At 38.9% G+C, this 17,830-nt stretch overlaps 1 protein-coding gene across 7 annotated transcripts in view; it reads right to left on the reverse strand.

Moving 5' to 3' along the window:
• Positions 1–1,635: 1,635 nt before the first annotated feature.
• MLF1 (myeloid leukemia factor 1) overlaps positions 1,636–17,830 on the reverse strand; it is a 16,699-nt gene continuing 504 nt past the window's right edge. The window contains exons 1-8 of one of the 7 annotated variants that reach the window (XM_014945891.1): positions 14,173–14,312; positions 12,817–12,979; positions 9,756–9,800; positions 7,295–7,384; positions 6,308–6,436; positions 5,094–5,253; positions 4,327–4,459; positions 1,636–3,771 (exon numbers count right to left, since the gene is read on the reverse strand). In XM_014945891.1, the coding sequence (XP_014801377.1) occupies positions 3,669–3,771; positions 4,327–4,459; positions 5,094–5,253; positions 6,308–6,436; positions 7,295–7,384; positions 9,756–9,800; positions 12,817–12,979; positions 14,173–14,186 (837 nt within the window). In that variant the 5' untranslated portion in view covers positions 14,187–14,312 and the 3' untranslated portion in view covers positions 1,636–3,668. Of the gene's footprint in view, positions 3,772–4,326; positions 4,460–5,093; positions 5,254–6,307; positions 6,437–7,294; positions 7,385–9,755; positions 9,801–12,816; positions 12,980–13,121; positions 13,655–14,172; positions 14,313–17,830 lie in introns of those variants that run through there. The other 6 variants (XM_014945896.1, XM_014945895.1, XM_014945890.1 and 3 more) reach the window with 6 other exon arrangements.

Raw genomic sequence — 17,830 nt, forward strand, 5'->3', positions numbered from 1 at the left:
CGGGCGGTGAGCGTACCCGGTGCGGGGCGGGAGGGAGAAGCGGGAGCGAATAGGGGGAGCTGGGAAACACCGATCGCGATAGAGGAGAGGGGGAAGGTTCCTACTGGACTGCGCCCTAAGGATTTCTTGGGACCGAGGTCATTAGTGTTTTAAATAGTGACCTTGACATAGTGATTAGGGTTGATGCAGCCGAAGCTCACTGATGACGTTTGAAGACATAGGATCAAAGAATGGTTTGGGCTCTAAGGAATCTTAAAGACCATCTAGTTCCAACCCCCTGCCCTGGGCAGGGACACCTCCCACCAGCCCAGGTTGCTCAAAGCCCCATCCAGCCTGGCCTTGAACCCCTCCAGGGATGGGGCAGCCACAGCTTCTCTGGGCAGCCTGGGCCAGTGTCTCACCACCCTCACAGTCAAGAATTTCTTCCTAATACCTGATCTCAATCTCCCTCTTTCAGTTTAAAACCCTTCCCCCTCATCCTATTTCTCCGTTCCCTGATGAAGAGTCCCTCCCCATCTTTTCTGTAGCCCCTTTAGGGACTGGAAGAGGCTCTAAGGTCTCCCCAGAGCTTTTTCTTTTCCAGGCTGATCAACCCCAATTGTCTCAGCCTGTCTTCATAGCAGAGGTGCTCCAGCCCTCTGATGATCTTCATGGCCTCCTCTGGACCTGTTCCAACAGTTCCATGTCCTTCCTGTGTTGGAGGCCCCAGAGCTGGACACAGCACTGCAGCGGGGTCTCACCAGAGCGGAGCAGAGGGGCAGATTCCCCTCCCTCACCCTGCTCATCAAGCTTTACTTGAGGGTAAAGAACACCCTCATCCCTTCATCCCCCAGCCCGTATCCATACTGAGGGTTGAATCATCAGAGCAGAGCTGTAACTGCAGAGCAAGATGACCTGATTGTACCAAAAAAGTCTGAGGGACACAGTCCGAGGGCTCAAATCCAGAGCTGGGCTCCCCATCAAAAGAACAGCCGTACAGCAGCATTGCATGGAAAAGGAAAACACAATCTCATGGTATGTAGGACAATGCTGTGTGGAGCAGAGGTACCAAGTTATAACGCTTTGATTGTTGTGTGGATATAGCAAGAAAGTTTCATTCAAGTCAACATTACAGATATGGAAACACAATAACCCTGCTCTTTGATGCAGTTACTGTGAGTGACTTCCCTCTAAGTAGATGCAACAATGAAAGAAGAAATTCTTGCATTTATTGTCAAGAGCATCCACACAATAGCTGTTGAATAGCTGGCAGGCTAGGATTCATGTCAGAGCTCAAGGAAGCTACAATGTGAACCCATATTCTCAAATATAGAAAAAAAAAATTAATGTGTCCCCCCCCATTCAAATTACACCAGAACAGCTGGGTTTTTGAACCAGAGAAGACTCCAAGAGAAGACTCCAAGAGCAGTTCTGAAGCACAGAAAGAGCCCGGCCATCGCCAGACTCAATTCCCAGCCCTATCCACTTCCTCCTAGCAAACTTTTATTTTTTGTTGTAAATGCATGTTTTCCTTCTGGAAACTGAGGAGCTTTGCTTTCCCTCATTGCATTGCTATTGGTGTCACACATCGGAATGTTTCGCAGCCCAAAATAAATAATGCACAAGTCCTTTTGTGGTATAGAGCAAGCCAAACAATAACCATAAATAATAAATAACTTTATTAAAGAATTACAGTTTCAGATGCTTCTACACAGAACAATTTCTTTTGTGTTACATTTTAGAACTTTGTTTTGCATAACAGAGTAATCTCTAATGAATATTAGCCTCTTTCCACTAGGTGTGTTTTATTGATTACCTATATGCGTCATGTTTTTTAATCTTAGTAAAGCATAGTGTCAGTTGTCAGATGAATACTATTTTCTGTTAAATAGCAGTGTCTCTCAAATCAAAAATTTCTTTTGAAGTTACCAAATGAAAAACTTTTCTGCTGTTTATTACAGGGAAGTTCAAGTGACGTTCCTGGAAAAGGCCTCCACAGCCTTATATTCTCAACGATGTTTATTACAAAATCCATGTTGTCTCTTATGTATGGAAGATCAGGCCCTGAAGTTGTACTCTTACTTTTTAAGGAGTAAAATCATCCTTTAGCTGCAGGGTTCTGGCAAGCTGGACTGTGACATCCCCCCGTTTCAGCCTGTCCTCCTGTCAGAGGTTGCTACCCCCCGACCACCCACTTCCCCGACTGACCATGGATGGTTCAACAGCATTAACTTACTGCCACTAGGATTTGCTTCGATAATGGGAAGAGACCATTGCATTAAACAAGCAAATAAACAATTCTCTTTCCCTTGTCAGATTTCAACAAAAGTACTTTTCATTATTTTTGCACATTAATAAACACAGAATTAAATAATCTGAGGAATCTGCAGAAAGGTAGGATTTAAAGGCCATTTCCTTTTTGACCAAATTTAATATTAATCTTAACTTAGTAAACCTATTTTCTTTTATCATATAAATAGTGCCTTTAAGGCTACACTATAATGTTTTAGCCTTGAAATATATGCTACAGTGCTAATGCTATAATCTTATAGTCTACAGAAGTTGTTTACGCTACGACATGGGGATCAATCCTGCATTACAAAACAGCACACACAAACTTAACACTTGGAAAACAAAGACATTTTCTGTTCTCAGTCATAGAGTTGGCTTTCCTCTAGAACAGCAGAGTCTTTAACCAAACAGTAACAACAACAAGGTCAAGGGAGATCAAGCGTCAGATTTACAAACATCTCAGCTGAGGGGGGGAACTGGTTTCCTGTATAGAGGACTCTTAGTTTTTAGAACAGAATAAATGTTGTAATTATTCCTTATCCAGTTAAACTACTGCCCACTAAACCAATGTCTCCCACATTTTTCTGATTAATAAGTAATAGTTACAGCTGAGTTTCTTAGGATACAGTGGTATTATTACAGAATAATTAAAAAGCTACTACAGAGAATCTTCAAGAATGAAAAACAATGGGCCATCTCCAAAGGAAACATTACCAACTGACAGCCCCAGCACAGAAAATAAGAGATGCAAGCACAGCTTATGAATGCTGAAAAACAAAAACTTAAGTATTTCTCATTTTAGCATCTCTCTCAATTTTCTTCATATTAAAACAAGGTGAATCTGGGAATTCTATAGCAAATTAAGGTATGATTTTAAAGATATATACATATGTCTATGTAGGGGCTATAATGTATTCAAATTGCTATTAATTGCTGTATAACCTAGAAAACTAATAATTACTTCAGCCACACAAAATAAAAAGAGAATTTACTTCCTGTGCAAGTTAGAGTGTGGGAAAAAGTAGTTTAATTACCAGGCTTAATAAAAAGTCTGAGACTGGTGCAGTTGTAGTACAAAATCTTGCAAATCAAAGCTTTTTTTTTTAAAAAAAAAGAAAAAAACACCACAGAATTAGTGATAATCCATTAAAGTGCTTTTAAGTGGAAAGTCATCAGTTTTTTAATTTAAAAACTGAAACTAGATGGTTTTAACCAAGGGTCTGAAGTTTTAAAGCACATTCAGTTGTCAAAATATCGGAGTAGCAAGGCACGCTAATACTTACTAGAACAAAAAACAGAGATTGGTCATATATACGTGTATACTTATATGAACATAAGCAATGCAGCACCATTATCTCCTCTGAAGAAACTCCATTCAAATGGAGAATGGAAGCAATTTATTTTTTGCTGCTTTTGATGGGGACGTGTGTTCCTTTCACACTGAGATTCTCCAAAGAAGCTCTGGGCTCCCTGGAACTTGCAATTGCAAGTGGCTTCTCTCTGAAATGAACAACAAAAATCACAACCACCATATGATATTTGTACAAAAACTGTACATAGCTGATCTAAGAGCACTAGCATATTTCTCTAGAAAAATCATCATTTTAAGCCTATCAATTCATTAAGTAATTTTCAAAGTCAAAACCATTGAATTTCTTCAAAATTTAGTTAACAAAATACTGCCTTACGCTGTTTATTGTGACATCATGAAAAAAAAGAATAATAAACCATGCCATTTCAGGAAGAAATTCTTGATTGTGAGGGTGGTGAGACGCTGGCCCAGGTTGCCCAGAGATGCTGTGGCTGTCCCATCCCTGGAGGGGTTCAAGGCCAGGCTGGATGGGGCTTTGAGCAACCTGGTCTGGTGGGAGGTGTCCCTGCCCAGGGCAGTAGGGGGAGAACCAGGTGGTCTTCAAGGTCCCTTCCAACCTAAACCATTTTATATTTCTCCTCAGATTGCCAGTAAGCATTGTTTATTCATAAAAAGATTGCTTCGGAATTGAATTTTCATTCTGGTGCTTGTATATCCTTATTCTGGTAGGAAACTATTTTTACCTTTTTGATCCATTTTCCTTGGGTACATGATGAATACTTCTGTACTTTGGAGCTTCTAAATTGCCTCTAGTTCTAGATGGCTTGAACTTCATAATCTCTTTCTGCCACTCTTCATCAAAGGTCTGGGCCTCAGCTGAAAAACAGTTCAAGTTCAGTTTCATTTTTCATAAATGCAAGCAAGATAGGAGAAAACATGAAATTAAAATATGTTTTTTTCACCAGCATTTTTTAAACTTGTGGTCCATGACTCTCCCCATGACCTGCAAACTATTTCTAGGGGATCTGTAAAAGACAACTAAAAGCTCACTGCCAGTAGGCTTATGTTTGGAAGATAGAAATTAAAAAAACCTTAAAGTCACTGTGTTGTAAAAGTACATGCCCATTTTAACCACACATTTCTTAAATATGTGTTTTATGTTAGCCACAAACAAACACATAGCAAGTAGTAAAATTCTATAAAAAGTTTGTTTGAAACCATAAAACATCATTAAAAGTATTTTCAAATATGAGCAGCTATTGTACAAACAAACAGTACCAACTTCATTATAATACAACATGTTCAAGTCTGACTGGTTACTTTAACTTAGGTTGTCCAAATTTATCTCAACTATGGAAACTTGATTTGCTGACTTTCTGGAAAAAAAAAAGTTTGCAAATGGGACTGTCTGGAAACCAGTCCCTTTTAAGATGTCTCAAGCTGGAACTTCAAAATTAGTACAAGAAACAACAGTGCAAAACCCATTAGAGAACTGCATAAGAAGGCATACTTTCATCCAGGTTGATGAATTCTTGGTTCATTTCTTCATCACCAGTCTTGCTGTTCTTTGATTTTTTAATGACATGAGCACGATCATTAATATGATGACCAATAGCCATTTTTTCCAATCCACTTTCAGAATCCCTGAGTGCTTTTCTTGTCTCCTTAACCTGTACAAAAAAGGGAAGTAAGTGTCATTCCAACCAAAAAAAGAAGCTTAAAAAAATATCCAATTTTCTTCCCCAAAGGTTTTAAATCTTTCTTTTGAAAAAGCTTGTCTCATTCTGCGTTGGCTGAAAATCACCAATAAAACATAGATCAAGTCTATTTTCTTTCTGGCAACAGACAGGAAGATTAAACAAGAACACCTAAAGCTCCTTAAGTAACATACATACTGGATATTAATTGTTGGGGAAAAATAAGCCTAGTCTAAATATACTACATGCAGACAAGTCTTCAACATTCCCCTTGACAACAGAATGAATAACAGCCAATGCCAGTATTCTCAGCATGAAGGGACAACTAATTACTAGGTTGTCGTGTTGACTGGCTTGAAACCCAGGCAACCACTTATCACTGTGTTCATAGGTATTATTATTAGAACCTTTTTGATAACTGAGTGTCTGCTTGAGCTTGAACATAACCCACAGCCAATCACGCTCAACGGCCTTTACGGCTCGCATATAGTCTTTCACGAACCTCGCTTCAGGGTTCAAATTCAAATTCAAATTTCTTAGCAGAATTAGACGCAACAGCTGCAAGGAAGTCAATGAAAGGGCATCTCCATCTGAAGCGTTACGTAAGCATTTAAAAGTGCCCGAGTAAAGGGGATGATTTGAAGCCACGTTTTGCATAAATAGACTGCCTCTTGCTCTCTTATATTTTAGACAGAATTTTAAATGTAGGAGAAGAGGATTAATTACAGCAAAGAGAAAGACATCAAGACCGCCTTGAAGAATCATTTTTTTTCCAGTCTTTGATAGGCATACAATTTATTTAGATGTATACTTAGAAGCACACAAATTACAAGGAAGAAAACAGCACTTTAGCCTAAGAAGCCTTTAATATAGAGCAATATTTAAACAGACATGTATTTTTCTAAATTATAAGAGTAACTTTCTTCAGTTAAAAAAAAACAACTGAAGGAAAGTCTGGTTTAGTATAGATGAACTTGGATTCCAATAATTACATACCACCTTTTTGCTACATCTCAGCACTACTTACACCTCCTGGAGCAGTGCGTGTCTGAGCTGAAGCTTGGAAAACTTTTGGTGGTTCATCCCCTACTTTGGAGTATGTCATCACAGAGGAGGAGCTGAACGTGTGTGCATCTGGATGGACGGACAGGTCATCCTGCAAGCAATGTAGACTTCTTATTAAGAAAAGTTAGAACTCGTGGATAATAGGTACTTGCATTCTGAAACTATCTTATTATGAAAGAGAATATCCCTCTGCAAAATTAACCCTCAGTCCTGGCACTGTAGATATGGCCTGCTGGGAACAGACTTTGGCATTTGATATGCCCTCGCTCTTGCCCGAGCCTCGTCTGGCCACAGGTCTCCCCGTGCCAGGAACATGACAACAGATAAAAAGCACAGGCAGCAATAACCAACTGCTCAAACGTTTGCCCTGGCACGGTTTAGTTTAGTAATGCAGATACAACCTATAATATCAGTCTTGCCACATAGAGTATATAATAAGGTGTGTAAAGAGTTCAGGTGAAATAGGACTTGAGCAACGATGGCTACAAGCTGTTTTACAAGGCCAGTAAACCCCAGTAAATACAACCAGCAACACTTCATAAATATCTTCAAGGACTGTGAAGAAAGATGCAGCACTGAAAATAAAATCAGAGGAAAGTCTCTATATGCCGGGAGAGATTTAGGTGTTTGTGGCTTTGTTGGCTTTCAGTGCACAGTAACACTTTAAACTGCTCCTTCACTTAAGGTGTCAGCCAGAGATCAGACAACTTACAGCACTTCTAACCCCTAGAGAATCAAGAATACATTTAAAGTACTGTTGTTAGCAAATAATCAGTGACAGCATAGAGAGTTATAACCACGATATAGTCTGGGGTAAAAAATAACAAAAATCTTACCACCTGCTTGAGACTAGTAGCCACCTTACTCTTCTTGGCAAGACTAAGTAATATTTTAAACAAGTATTATTTTCTAATACAATTAATTTTACAACACATTTTTAAAAACTTACAAATTTTCTTTGCATTTCCAGCATACTGTTTCTCATATTTGACATCATCCTGTCCATTGCAAAAAAGGGTTCCCCAAAATCCACATCCTGCTAAAAGAAAAACATGAAAATTAAAATGAAGTCTTTTGACTCTTCCGAGTTCTGAGGCTGTTTTCATTACATGCATTTTTAATGCAAATCAGACCATCAAGAAAAAGGTTTTCCACAGACTGCAATTCACAGACATAGACAAGCCAAAATGCATCTTTTCAAATGAAAAATGGAAAGCTAACATGGGGAGCTTGACTGTTAAGCTGGAGATACTAGAAAGACAGAAGTGAAAGATTTGACACTAAAATATCAAAATAAGCTCATATTGTGGCCAATATACAAGAACTATTTTCACATACCTGCTAACTTAACTATCTTATGCTGCAAAAAGTACTATATGATCCTTCATAGTTTATGATCTATCGAACATAAAATTATCTCTATTATGCAAATCCCTTAATGCATATGGAATCACACTGAAAATGTATCCCAGCAGACAGTGTGGTTCTTTTGCAGAAATAGTTTACATTACTCATAAAAGGGCATTGTGGAAAAATCGAAGAACCATAACTTAGTATTTTAATGGCAGCTTAATTACTTCATGCTACACATGTATTCAACAAAACATTCAATCATTATTTTTACATGAAAGCAGAAGATTCAGTGTTGCACAAAGGACAGATACTAAGACAGGCTGACATGCACACAACTTTATTAACAGGATCTGTAGCTGATGGCATAAACTGATGCAAGCTTCCTTTGCAAGAAAAAAAAAATATTGAAAAAATATAGAGACAGAGACAAAGTAGGGAAAGTGTGAACTTTAAGTGACCATCTGGGAAGACAGCAATGCTGTCCCAAATGAGCATCCTCCTCTGGGCTCATCTCCAGCACAGCAGGTGGTGATGATAAAGATGATTTTCACCATGCCTTTCGTCTCCTACTATGAACTTTTCCTCAGGACCTGTTCAAACTCCTTACTGGGCTGCCTGGTTTCTGACACGAGCAGCTCTGGTTGGAGTGTGCTAGTTAAGAGCAAACACCAGACATTGCTTGATGAGTTTCTAGACATGTGTATGCATCACTGCTTCCCAGGAGAGCCTCTGTGCCACCACCACGCTCTGGTCCACAGAAAGTTATGAGGCTGTGAGAAAAGCATAGAAAACAGCTGCTGAGGGCTCTGCAAAACCCAGCAGCTTTGGGAAAAGGCAGGCTCCTGGGCTGCACACAGCAGCCCTTTGCACTGCTGAGGTGTCACGAAACACCAGGATGCTAATTACAACAGCAAACAACCTACATTCCTCCAACCTACTGAATTTATATACAGAACTAAATATAAATAAATTTAAATAGCTACGTGTTTAGAAGTTAAAAAATAAAATTTGCAGTTTAAGCACAAAACTAAGTAAAATTCAAGTATAGAAAAATCTCCAATTTTTTTCGTGAGTAGCAAAAAACCTGAACCCTTAAGGGCTATCAAAACCTCTGGGCAATAACTATCGACAATTTAGGGCATCAAATCATTGCAAGTGTCAGTAACTCCAGAAAACTGCCTTCTACAGTTCGAAATCTGGATGCTGACCAATGACATTACATAGTAGTCAGCTGTAACTATGGAATTACATGCCATAAACTGGGGTGGGAGGAATAAAACCATAGCCTGTGCAGCAATAGCAAAAACCCCTTTCATTAGCTGATACACTTCTTGCACACAGCAAGTTGCCAGTTTGTTCAATTATGTCTTCCAGAGGCACAAGTAATACTTTTAGATCTGAAAATTCAAATACAATACTTATTTTCACCTGCTCCACAATATAAGCTGCCACTTTTCAAGCTGAGGACTCTCTAAAGCCTTCCAAAGGAAGCAAGAAGTTCCATGAGGGTCATAACAATAAACTTGCTTTTCCTCGGGTACTTTTTACAGACATTCCAGAGCCCACAACAAACCACAGCTGGAAACCATTCCAAGCCCAGTTCCAATGGAAATCCTGTGTCCAGAAGCTGGCCTGCCTTAGCTGTGACCGGTGCTACGGGTCTTACAGGAACACAGACACAAACCCACTCCAAGCCATTAGTGTCTGTATACAGACAGCACTCAAAGCTTGGAGTCTCTCTGCAGAGATAATTTCATGCATATCCATCAGAGATCAAGCACCAACAGATAAATCACCGAGTAGAAAATCCAGCTGCTAAGTAGTAACTTCTTGAATCTTGATATCAACTTAGTCTACCCCAGCATTTCCATTTATAAGGAGAAAAAAAAAATTAAAAAAATAAAGTCTTTCTTGAATTACATTATTCCATATATCTAAGCACCAACAAGAGCAGTTTGCAAGCACACCGAGACCAGCCTTTGTCCATGCTTTAGTTATGCAGACAGTATACACATCTCAGCAAGAGCTACAAGGAATATTGCTCCTGGGATACTAACCACTCTACCAAAGCCTGCAAAGGGCATGAGGGAGCAGCTCGTTGCCTGGAAGAAAAAGGACCAGCACCTTTAAGTTATTACACTTGTTATCAAACACAGAAGTAACTTTCATGTACAGCACTTTCATAGTGCACTTTCATATACAGCAGGATATATTAAACATTTCCAGTCAAAGACAATCACTCAAGTGGACCTTGGTAATTTATAGCATGTTACAACAATATAATGTGAAGTAGTCTCTGGGTATACAGGAGTAATATATTTATACTAATGATATTGGAAAACGATAGCTGTCACCACACTTAATAAGTCATACTCATATGTATGTACTAGAAGCACTTAAAGCTAGAAGTTGAAAAACATTTGTATGCCATAGCAACCTTTGTACCAAAATTATTTAAAAGGTGACATGGTGCTTCAGACATCACCCACTTCTCTGAAAACACTTCATTCTACTTATGCAACAGAACCCCATCATTGAAAGTTGATTAAAATCAACAAATCAACAGTCCCTTTAATGTAAATTTCTGTAATTAAATTTCAGAAGGCTAGCATACAATTTTAGAATTTAAAAAAATTAAGTGATGCAGCTGACCTGTTCACACTCTTCATGTATGCAAGAGATTAATGTAAAAATAAAAAATATTTCTGTAAAATATCCATACATCCCTTGTGATAAACAAAATGAAGTCTAACTTGTCAGCAGTTTCAAAGGTCACTGCAAAGAAATTCTAGGTAAATCTATCATCATATACAGAACCACATGAAGACAAATCCCCCATGAGCAAATCGTATTCTTCTGCAGTTGTATAAATAGATGTAGCTATAAACATCAGCAAATACAGTTCCTGTTTGACCAACTGATATTGAATATCCCTATATGACAGGGCTATGAGATGCTGGAAAACACATTGATGTTTCCAGGAAACTAAGACTGGAGAGAGATATATAAAAGCCTGTCTAAAGAAACATCAGTTAGACAGAAGTACCAAACACTTTACAATAATTCTAAGTACAAAAGGAAGGAATTAGCCAATTCTTGAATACCTTTATGAACTCTGATTGCAGTTCTGTCTAATATCTAGTGGCAGAAAAGAATACACCAAGTGCAAAAGGATATCCTCAGAAAGAATGAAGTTGTTAGTCATAAAAAGTTTATAAACTCTATTTTAGGCTATATACTCAGAGCTGTTAAATAGTTGGCTAAGACACACGACGATCAGATATCCAAACAAAACCAAATAACAGTATTTCTTAAGTTGTTTTACCCCATTCCTCATCCTCCTCCTCATATCCTTTCCTCCTCCTTCCCTCCCTCCAAAAGGCTAAAATCTGACACTGCAAACCTGTCTGAGAAAGGAAAAGCCTTTTCAAATTTGAATGCTATATTGATGCACGTTAAGGTGTTGCAATAAATTCTGTTCCTTGCAAAGCAGTTTTAGTCATGCTATAGTTTACTTAAGCACAGAATTACAATATCATTAATCAGTATGAGTAATTTTAACAAAGTGTACTTAGCATGGTAGTAAAGATAGCCATCTTTTCCTACACAAAAATCTAATTATTTTAACTGTTTCAATAATGTCTGGAGGGAAACCCATAAAAGTAGTTTGACATTACAACGAGGCTCAAATAATCAGTGTTGAGTCTTCTGTGACATCTGACAACTCTTAGGTGAAACGTGAGGAAGATTAAAAGATACTGGAATGATTTTAGCAGGTGTGGAATTCTTTTCTGCTTATCAAAATAACACAGCAATCTTGCACCTTTAACTCCTCTCTGTAACCACAGATAAAGGTCTTTTATGCCTCACATTTATCCCTTACTGCCAAGAGCAAGGGATACACCCCCCCACCCAGGATATTAGGGTAGGGTTTAACATACTCTTTTTCTAAAGGAAAAAGAAGTCTGATCTGGTCTTATGCATCTACTGAACCAAGGCTAAGAATCTGCTTCAGCAGAGGGAAGATCATGCCCTAATTAGACACAGCAACATCTATATTTGAAACTAAGCAGCAATGTATGAGCATGGAAGAAAGAATCTGACAGTTACCCTTTTGACTTGTAGGTGACAGTCCATGTTTCAGCTATGTTTATTAAGCTCTAACTATCTAGGCTTGAACAACCACCACCAAAGCTGGCTGAGTTCCACAAGCCCTTGTAATCCGTTTTGTCTTCCAACTGTTTTTTAAAAATCAAGTGTGATTTGTTATAGTAAGACATCATCCAGCTGCAAAATATTTAGCCTGGCGGAGGAAAAGGAACCAACTTCAAACATATATCCTTTCTAAATACAGCAATTAGGTAAGGAAGCATAAGATATAATTGTCCTGTGTGCCCTGAGAGTTGGAAAGATACTTTATGTAAAACATAGATCATTGTCAGCTTCTCAGTTTCAGGTGGTAATTTACAGAAACACTAGGTTTCCTAGATCTTTAATTCTTACGGTCTTATACCTAGAGAAAACATTAAGTATCAGACCAAATATAGAATGTGAAGCCTTTATTCACAGTTGCAAAGTTGAAACAGGGTTTAATATATCTGTGTAGATACTATTCAGGTGTTTGAAACACAGGTTTGTGTTAAATCAAACTAACATAAATCACTAGACACAGAAGTGCAGGGTGAAGGCATAAACGTATCAAAGTATCTTTTTCAGTAAAGATAGCATAAAAAGGAGGTAAGTGTTCAGAGACGGCTCTGTCTTTGGACATTTTTAATGCCTCTATTATAGAAACATTTCATACACAATATTTATTAAACCAATTTTGATAAATTTGTCTCATTAGATATTGTATACTCAATGTTCAATAAAACACAGGCTTGTTGTTAGTCCCAACGGAAGCTTGTCTGTGTTAAGTAACAGGCCATTAAGGAACCAAGAGAGAAATTATTCACATTTTATTCAGTGATGAAACAGTCTGACCGAGGTTGTAATAGTTGAGCCAGGCCCCCGTTTCCAATGGGCCAAATTTAACAGAAATGGAAATGTGAAGCCATCTGTATTACCAGTAAATGTAAATTCCATGTAGCAATCCTTAGAGATTAAGAAACCACTTACTCTGCGATTTCCTCTTACAGCAACCTGAGAGTCTTGGCGTCCTCTTCGATCTACTGTTCTCTCCCCACCATCTGTTATACTGAGAAATGGATCTTGTCCAAAAGGATCAGAAAAGCTTCTCATCATCTGCCGCATATATTCATGGTGTGCAGCAAAAGGATCACTGAAAACAAGATATTTCACATAAAGAGTCATCAGAGTTTATTCCAAGCTCCCCAAAAATGGCTCAAATTTTTAAAACTCAAGTTTTAAAATAATTCCATATGGTTCTTTATTCACATGCTTTTATTTTAATAGGACCTAACTGGGCAATCTCCTGTTCCTCACAAACTCTCACTTCTTTCACTTTTCTTTCCGTCTTGCAGGTTGGTTGGGTGCTTTAGTTCTTCTGTCTTCTCAGTTGCCTTCATTGCTCTCCTACGCTCTTGGGTGTCTATTTTGCTTTTCTTCTTTCCTCCTCTTTTCCAAAAATATTCCATCCTTTACAGCCATCTTTAACTCCAGCTTATGTTTACTACCTGCCAGGAACTATAAAACTGACCTATATTTATCACTTCTTCTACCTCCAACCTCTGATAGTAAAAGAAATTTTTTTTTTCCCCCTCCTTTTTTCACTTTCATCTTCCAAAGCATAGTACTCCTCACTGAACTCATCGTGTCCCACTAGATTCCTCCTCTCACTCCCCAAAATTATTTTGCTGGCCACTCCCATTCTACCATTCATCCTCCTTGACCCACATGCTCAAAAACATATACCATCCTCTAAATTCAAGCCAGCTCCATCTCCTTTAATTTAGTCACCCACTATGGCATCTTTGCCTTCCCTTTCCTCCCCCTCCACAAATCATGCTCCCGCATCCCTTTCGCCTGTTAAGGAAGAAAGATTCTTACTGGCTTTTTGCTTTCCTGTTCGTGTTCTCCTCCTCTTCTCTCCTCTTTCTAAACCTGTTGCCAAAAACTTACAGAACCCCATACCCCGAAGCTTGGCTTGCAGGTAAAGCATTGCTGAAATTGCTCTCCATTATTACTTAATTCTTTGCATTCTCTAATTTGGACAAGAGCAAAATATTTCTAACTAAGGCCAAAAGAGGAGCAAAATGTGATTTTGTCAGAAGCACAATATACAATCAGTACTGTTGCCTGTGGTCCAAGGCTTTGTATTATTACTTCATACAAAAACCATGTTTCATTTCCAGTCTAATTTTCCCCTTTGCTATTCCATTGAAAGCCACTTCATTAACACTCATTTCCCAAGTATGTTTACTTAAGACTTAATAGCACCTCATCTTCCTTCCTATCAGTTTCCTGGCACTCCCCAGACACCTCATAACCTCATTCTCTCCAGGACAATGCAACCTTTTCTGTGACATCTCATGCCTCCATGAAAAAAACGCTTCAGGTTGTTCCTCTGACTTCAATACTCAGTTGTCTCTTGAAAGCCTCCTCAACAGCTCTTCTGTTCCTTCCACCCCTTATCTCCAGTCCCATGAAAACTAGTTTCCATACCACGTGACCACTTTGATCTCTTTGCTGTGTACTGTCTCTTAAGTTGCTTGTATTTTTTTTTTGTGGAATTTTGTGGAATATTTTTTTCCTTTTTAAGTGGAAAAAGAAAAGTTACAAACATAATACTGGATTAATTGTCAAACAATATTTTTTTAACCCAATGATAATTTTTTAAGCTATGCAACACAACTCACTCCTTTATAGTTTAGAAGTAGTTTTACCACTGTCATTAAGCAGACCCTAATCTACCCCACTCACGTGACCCCTAGCTTTAACTGCTGTCCTAATGTGATAAGCAGCTTGCACACAGCAAGTGTCCCCTCACTTCTCACAGGATGAAGAACAGATGGAAAAAGTCACAGTGCAAGCCAAGATGAGGGAAGCACCCAAGCACTGCCACGCTATATGCTGTCTTCCATCCAATCTGTTTTGATACCACAAATTTCAGACAGGTTTGGTTATCAAAACACAAATAAATATGAACTGTTATACCACCGGTAACTTACGCATAACGAAACCTCTCCCAGACCCTTCTAGTTCAACATTTTGTGTCCTACTCCTTTTATCTACAAGACACCATAAGCAAAACAAGATTCCATAGATTTAATGTAGATAGTAAAAATTGATTTAATTTAGTGTAACATATTGTAATACATCTCACCTAACATGAAATAGTGCTTCATACCTTGTGAAATTGCCCTTTTTGCCTTATTTCAATTTATTTGGCAGCTTCTTTTGGCCATTCACCCTCCACTACACCCATTTGATACGCCTGCAGCTAAAACTGTGGGGTTTTGTTGTGGCGTTTTTTGGTTGCTTTTTTGTTTGTTTGTTTGTTTTAAGAAGTAAAGCTCTGTGAAACAATTTTTAAATACAGCTTTTTACTATCAGAGATAGGGAAGTAAGACATACGCTGTGGAGTGACAAATTTAGGAACAGAAGTGAAGTCTCCCCATTCCCTAGGGACATTTTAAAGAGCCATTCATAAAACAAAACAAAACAAAAAGCTAGTGTTGTCAAGCCTTGGAAGAAATACTACAATTTTGGTAGAGCAAAACCAACAGAAAGTCAACAAAGAATCTGTCTGGAAGATAAGGTTTCCAAGCAATTAAACATACAACCCTGATGGCTTTGATGACCGAAACGCGAACCATAACTACAAAAGGAGTATGTCACCCTTACAAGATATATATATATATATATATGTATATGTATGTTAAACAAGACAAGGTCTCTCCAGTAGAGGATGCAAGATCTTAAGTTCTCATTCAAATCACATTTTATAGGATGGCAACAGCTGGAGAGCACCCTTGATCCCATCTGGTTTAAAATCTGACCTTTTGTAGACAGGGGAAAAGATACTTTTGATGAGACAGATGTGATTTTGTACACCTTGCACTATTATACCATAAAAGTGATGGGGAAAAAGAGAGGGGGTTTTGTACACAGAATTTGTGCCCTTCACATGTTAAGCACCCACCCTAAGTTACTTAAAAATTAAGCCCTGAATAGAGACAAAGGATTTATGCATTTGTTGTTCCATTATCCTGCAGTAACAAAGTTTTGTCTAATAAGCAGTTAATCTGACCTTCACCTGACATTCAGGTGTTTGCAGGGCTCAATAAAGGGATCAAAAACATTCAGCCTCTGAGACTGTAATAGTCTCAAACAAGCATGTTTACTGTATGGAGAAATAGACATTAAGAAGGCTGATGCTGCTAACACACATGCAAGCAAGGATTTTCACTAAGATGCATCTCACTTGGTAAATTCTTACATGACTCAGGGTTAAGCTCTGAAGTTTAAGGCTCTGTGTTCCAGGTAAAACCATTCACAGTGCTATAGTAAAAGTACAATGTTACTCCTTAGTTGAGTGTATGTTTCTGGTCAGTTGAGAACCAGTGTCCTAGAAGAATAAATTCAGTTTATTATTATTGAAAACAGTACTTCTTATTAGGTTGTTTTGATTTTTTTTAACTTGGGAAGTTACATAAGCCTGAGGTTGCAGAATCACACTGGAGGTAACACCTGGAACAATAAAACAGAAGCTGAGCGTTGGCAAATTAAAAACAGAGGCCAACTGCACTTGGCAGAGAAGACTCAACTTCTGCACCTGTCCGGGGGATTCGGGATGAAACTCAGCTGGGCCCGGGCAGCCCTTTGGCATCCCCAGGGCAGCTGCTCACACACTGAGATGTTTCTTTTAACCCAGGCGCTATTTCCAGTTCAGCAGTCAAAATCTCTCCTTGTGAGGCAACAGAAGCTTAGTATCACATTATTTTGGAAGCTAATCTTATCTGAAGTGATAAGCTGATTTCCTTAACTACATGCAAAACAGATTCACAAGGACAGTGCCAAGAAAATGGATCTCAATATCAATCTCTCATCTTTCTCACACACACTCCCTTCCTGCATCTTCTGCAATCTTTTTTTCCCCCTCTACACATTTAAACTGCATCAGTGGCTACAATAAAAATGAATAATTACAGGAAAGGCAACTGATATTTTAAAAGCACACTACAAATTTCGACAGTCAAGAATTTCCATTTTTATTTTAATTTCCTGCAGAGGATTTGCATAGCAAAGGTTTCTGCACAGTGTATCCTGCATGTAACAGATGAGCTGTTAAAATAGCGTGCATATTCCCAGAAATCAAGCGTACTAATCCATCTTGCACAGCTTTAGAAACTGTCCCACCACTAACAACGGGCTTTTGCAGCAAAGCAGCAGACTCTCCTTTAAGAGGTACAAATGCAGCCTCAGCTAGAATATCCCGTAACTAAGAGATACAGTCAACAAACCCACATCACAAGGCCCGATGCTTTCCCCTCCTCATCCACCCACCAGCCTTACTGCTTATCTCTGCTTCTCATGAAGCTCCACATAGTTTTTTCTGGAGACTCAGGCTCCTCTGAGTTCTCTGATCCCGGGCTTACCCGCTATGGATTACAGCTTCTGGCTAAAGACATATCATGGGCCAGACTAGACACTTCAGCAGTTTTGGCTACCCCAGGACTCCAGGGAAGCATTTGCACGACACGCTCCTTAGATTTAGGTTCCAGTGGCAAAAGAGGATTCCCACCAGAAGTAACCTGATTTCAGGGCTGAACAAATAGACATGCTCTACCCCCCGGCAGAACCCATTTTAAAAGAAACACCTCTGCTAAGCTAAAGCATCACCCACCCGGGGAATCGTGGAAGGAGACAGTTTGCTTTTACTGATCCCACACAAACGTCTGCAAAGTTTTAAAGCCAGAACAGCTGGTGTTATCTTTAGCATTGACAACAGGAGCTCAGAAACACCCTACAGAAAAAAAAATAATAAACCCCCCCAAAAAGCCAGGATATCCAGCACCCGTCCACTTTTCAAGAAACTGAATTAAAAACAAGATCAAGAAACTCAAAGCAATGGAGGTGAAGATTTCTTCTCGGTAGATGCCACTACGAAATTTAAGTTTTCGGCGGCGCTACGAGCCAGTCAGCACTACAGGCGTTACCGAGGGGGGGG

This window comes from Calidris pugnax, unplaced genomic scaffold, assembly GCF_001431845.1.
Source record: "Calidris pugnax isolate Ruff unplaced genomic scaffold, ASM143184v1 scaffold111, whole genome shotgun sequence".
Classification (NCBI taxonomy): Eukaryota; Metazoa; Chordata; class Aves; order Charadriiformes; family Scolopacidae; genus Calidris; species Calidris pugnax.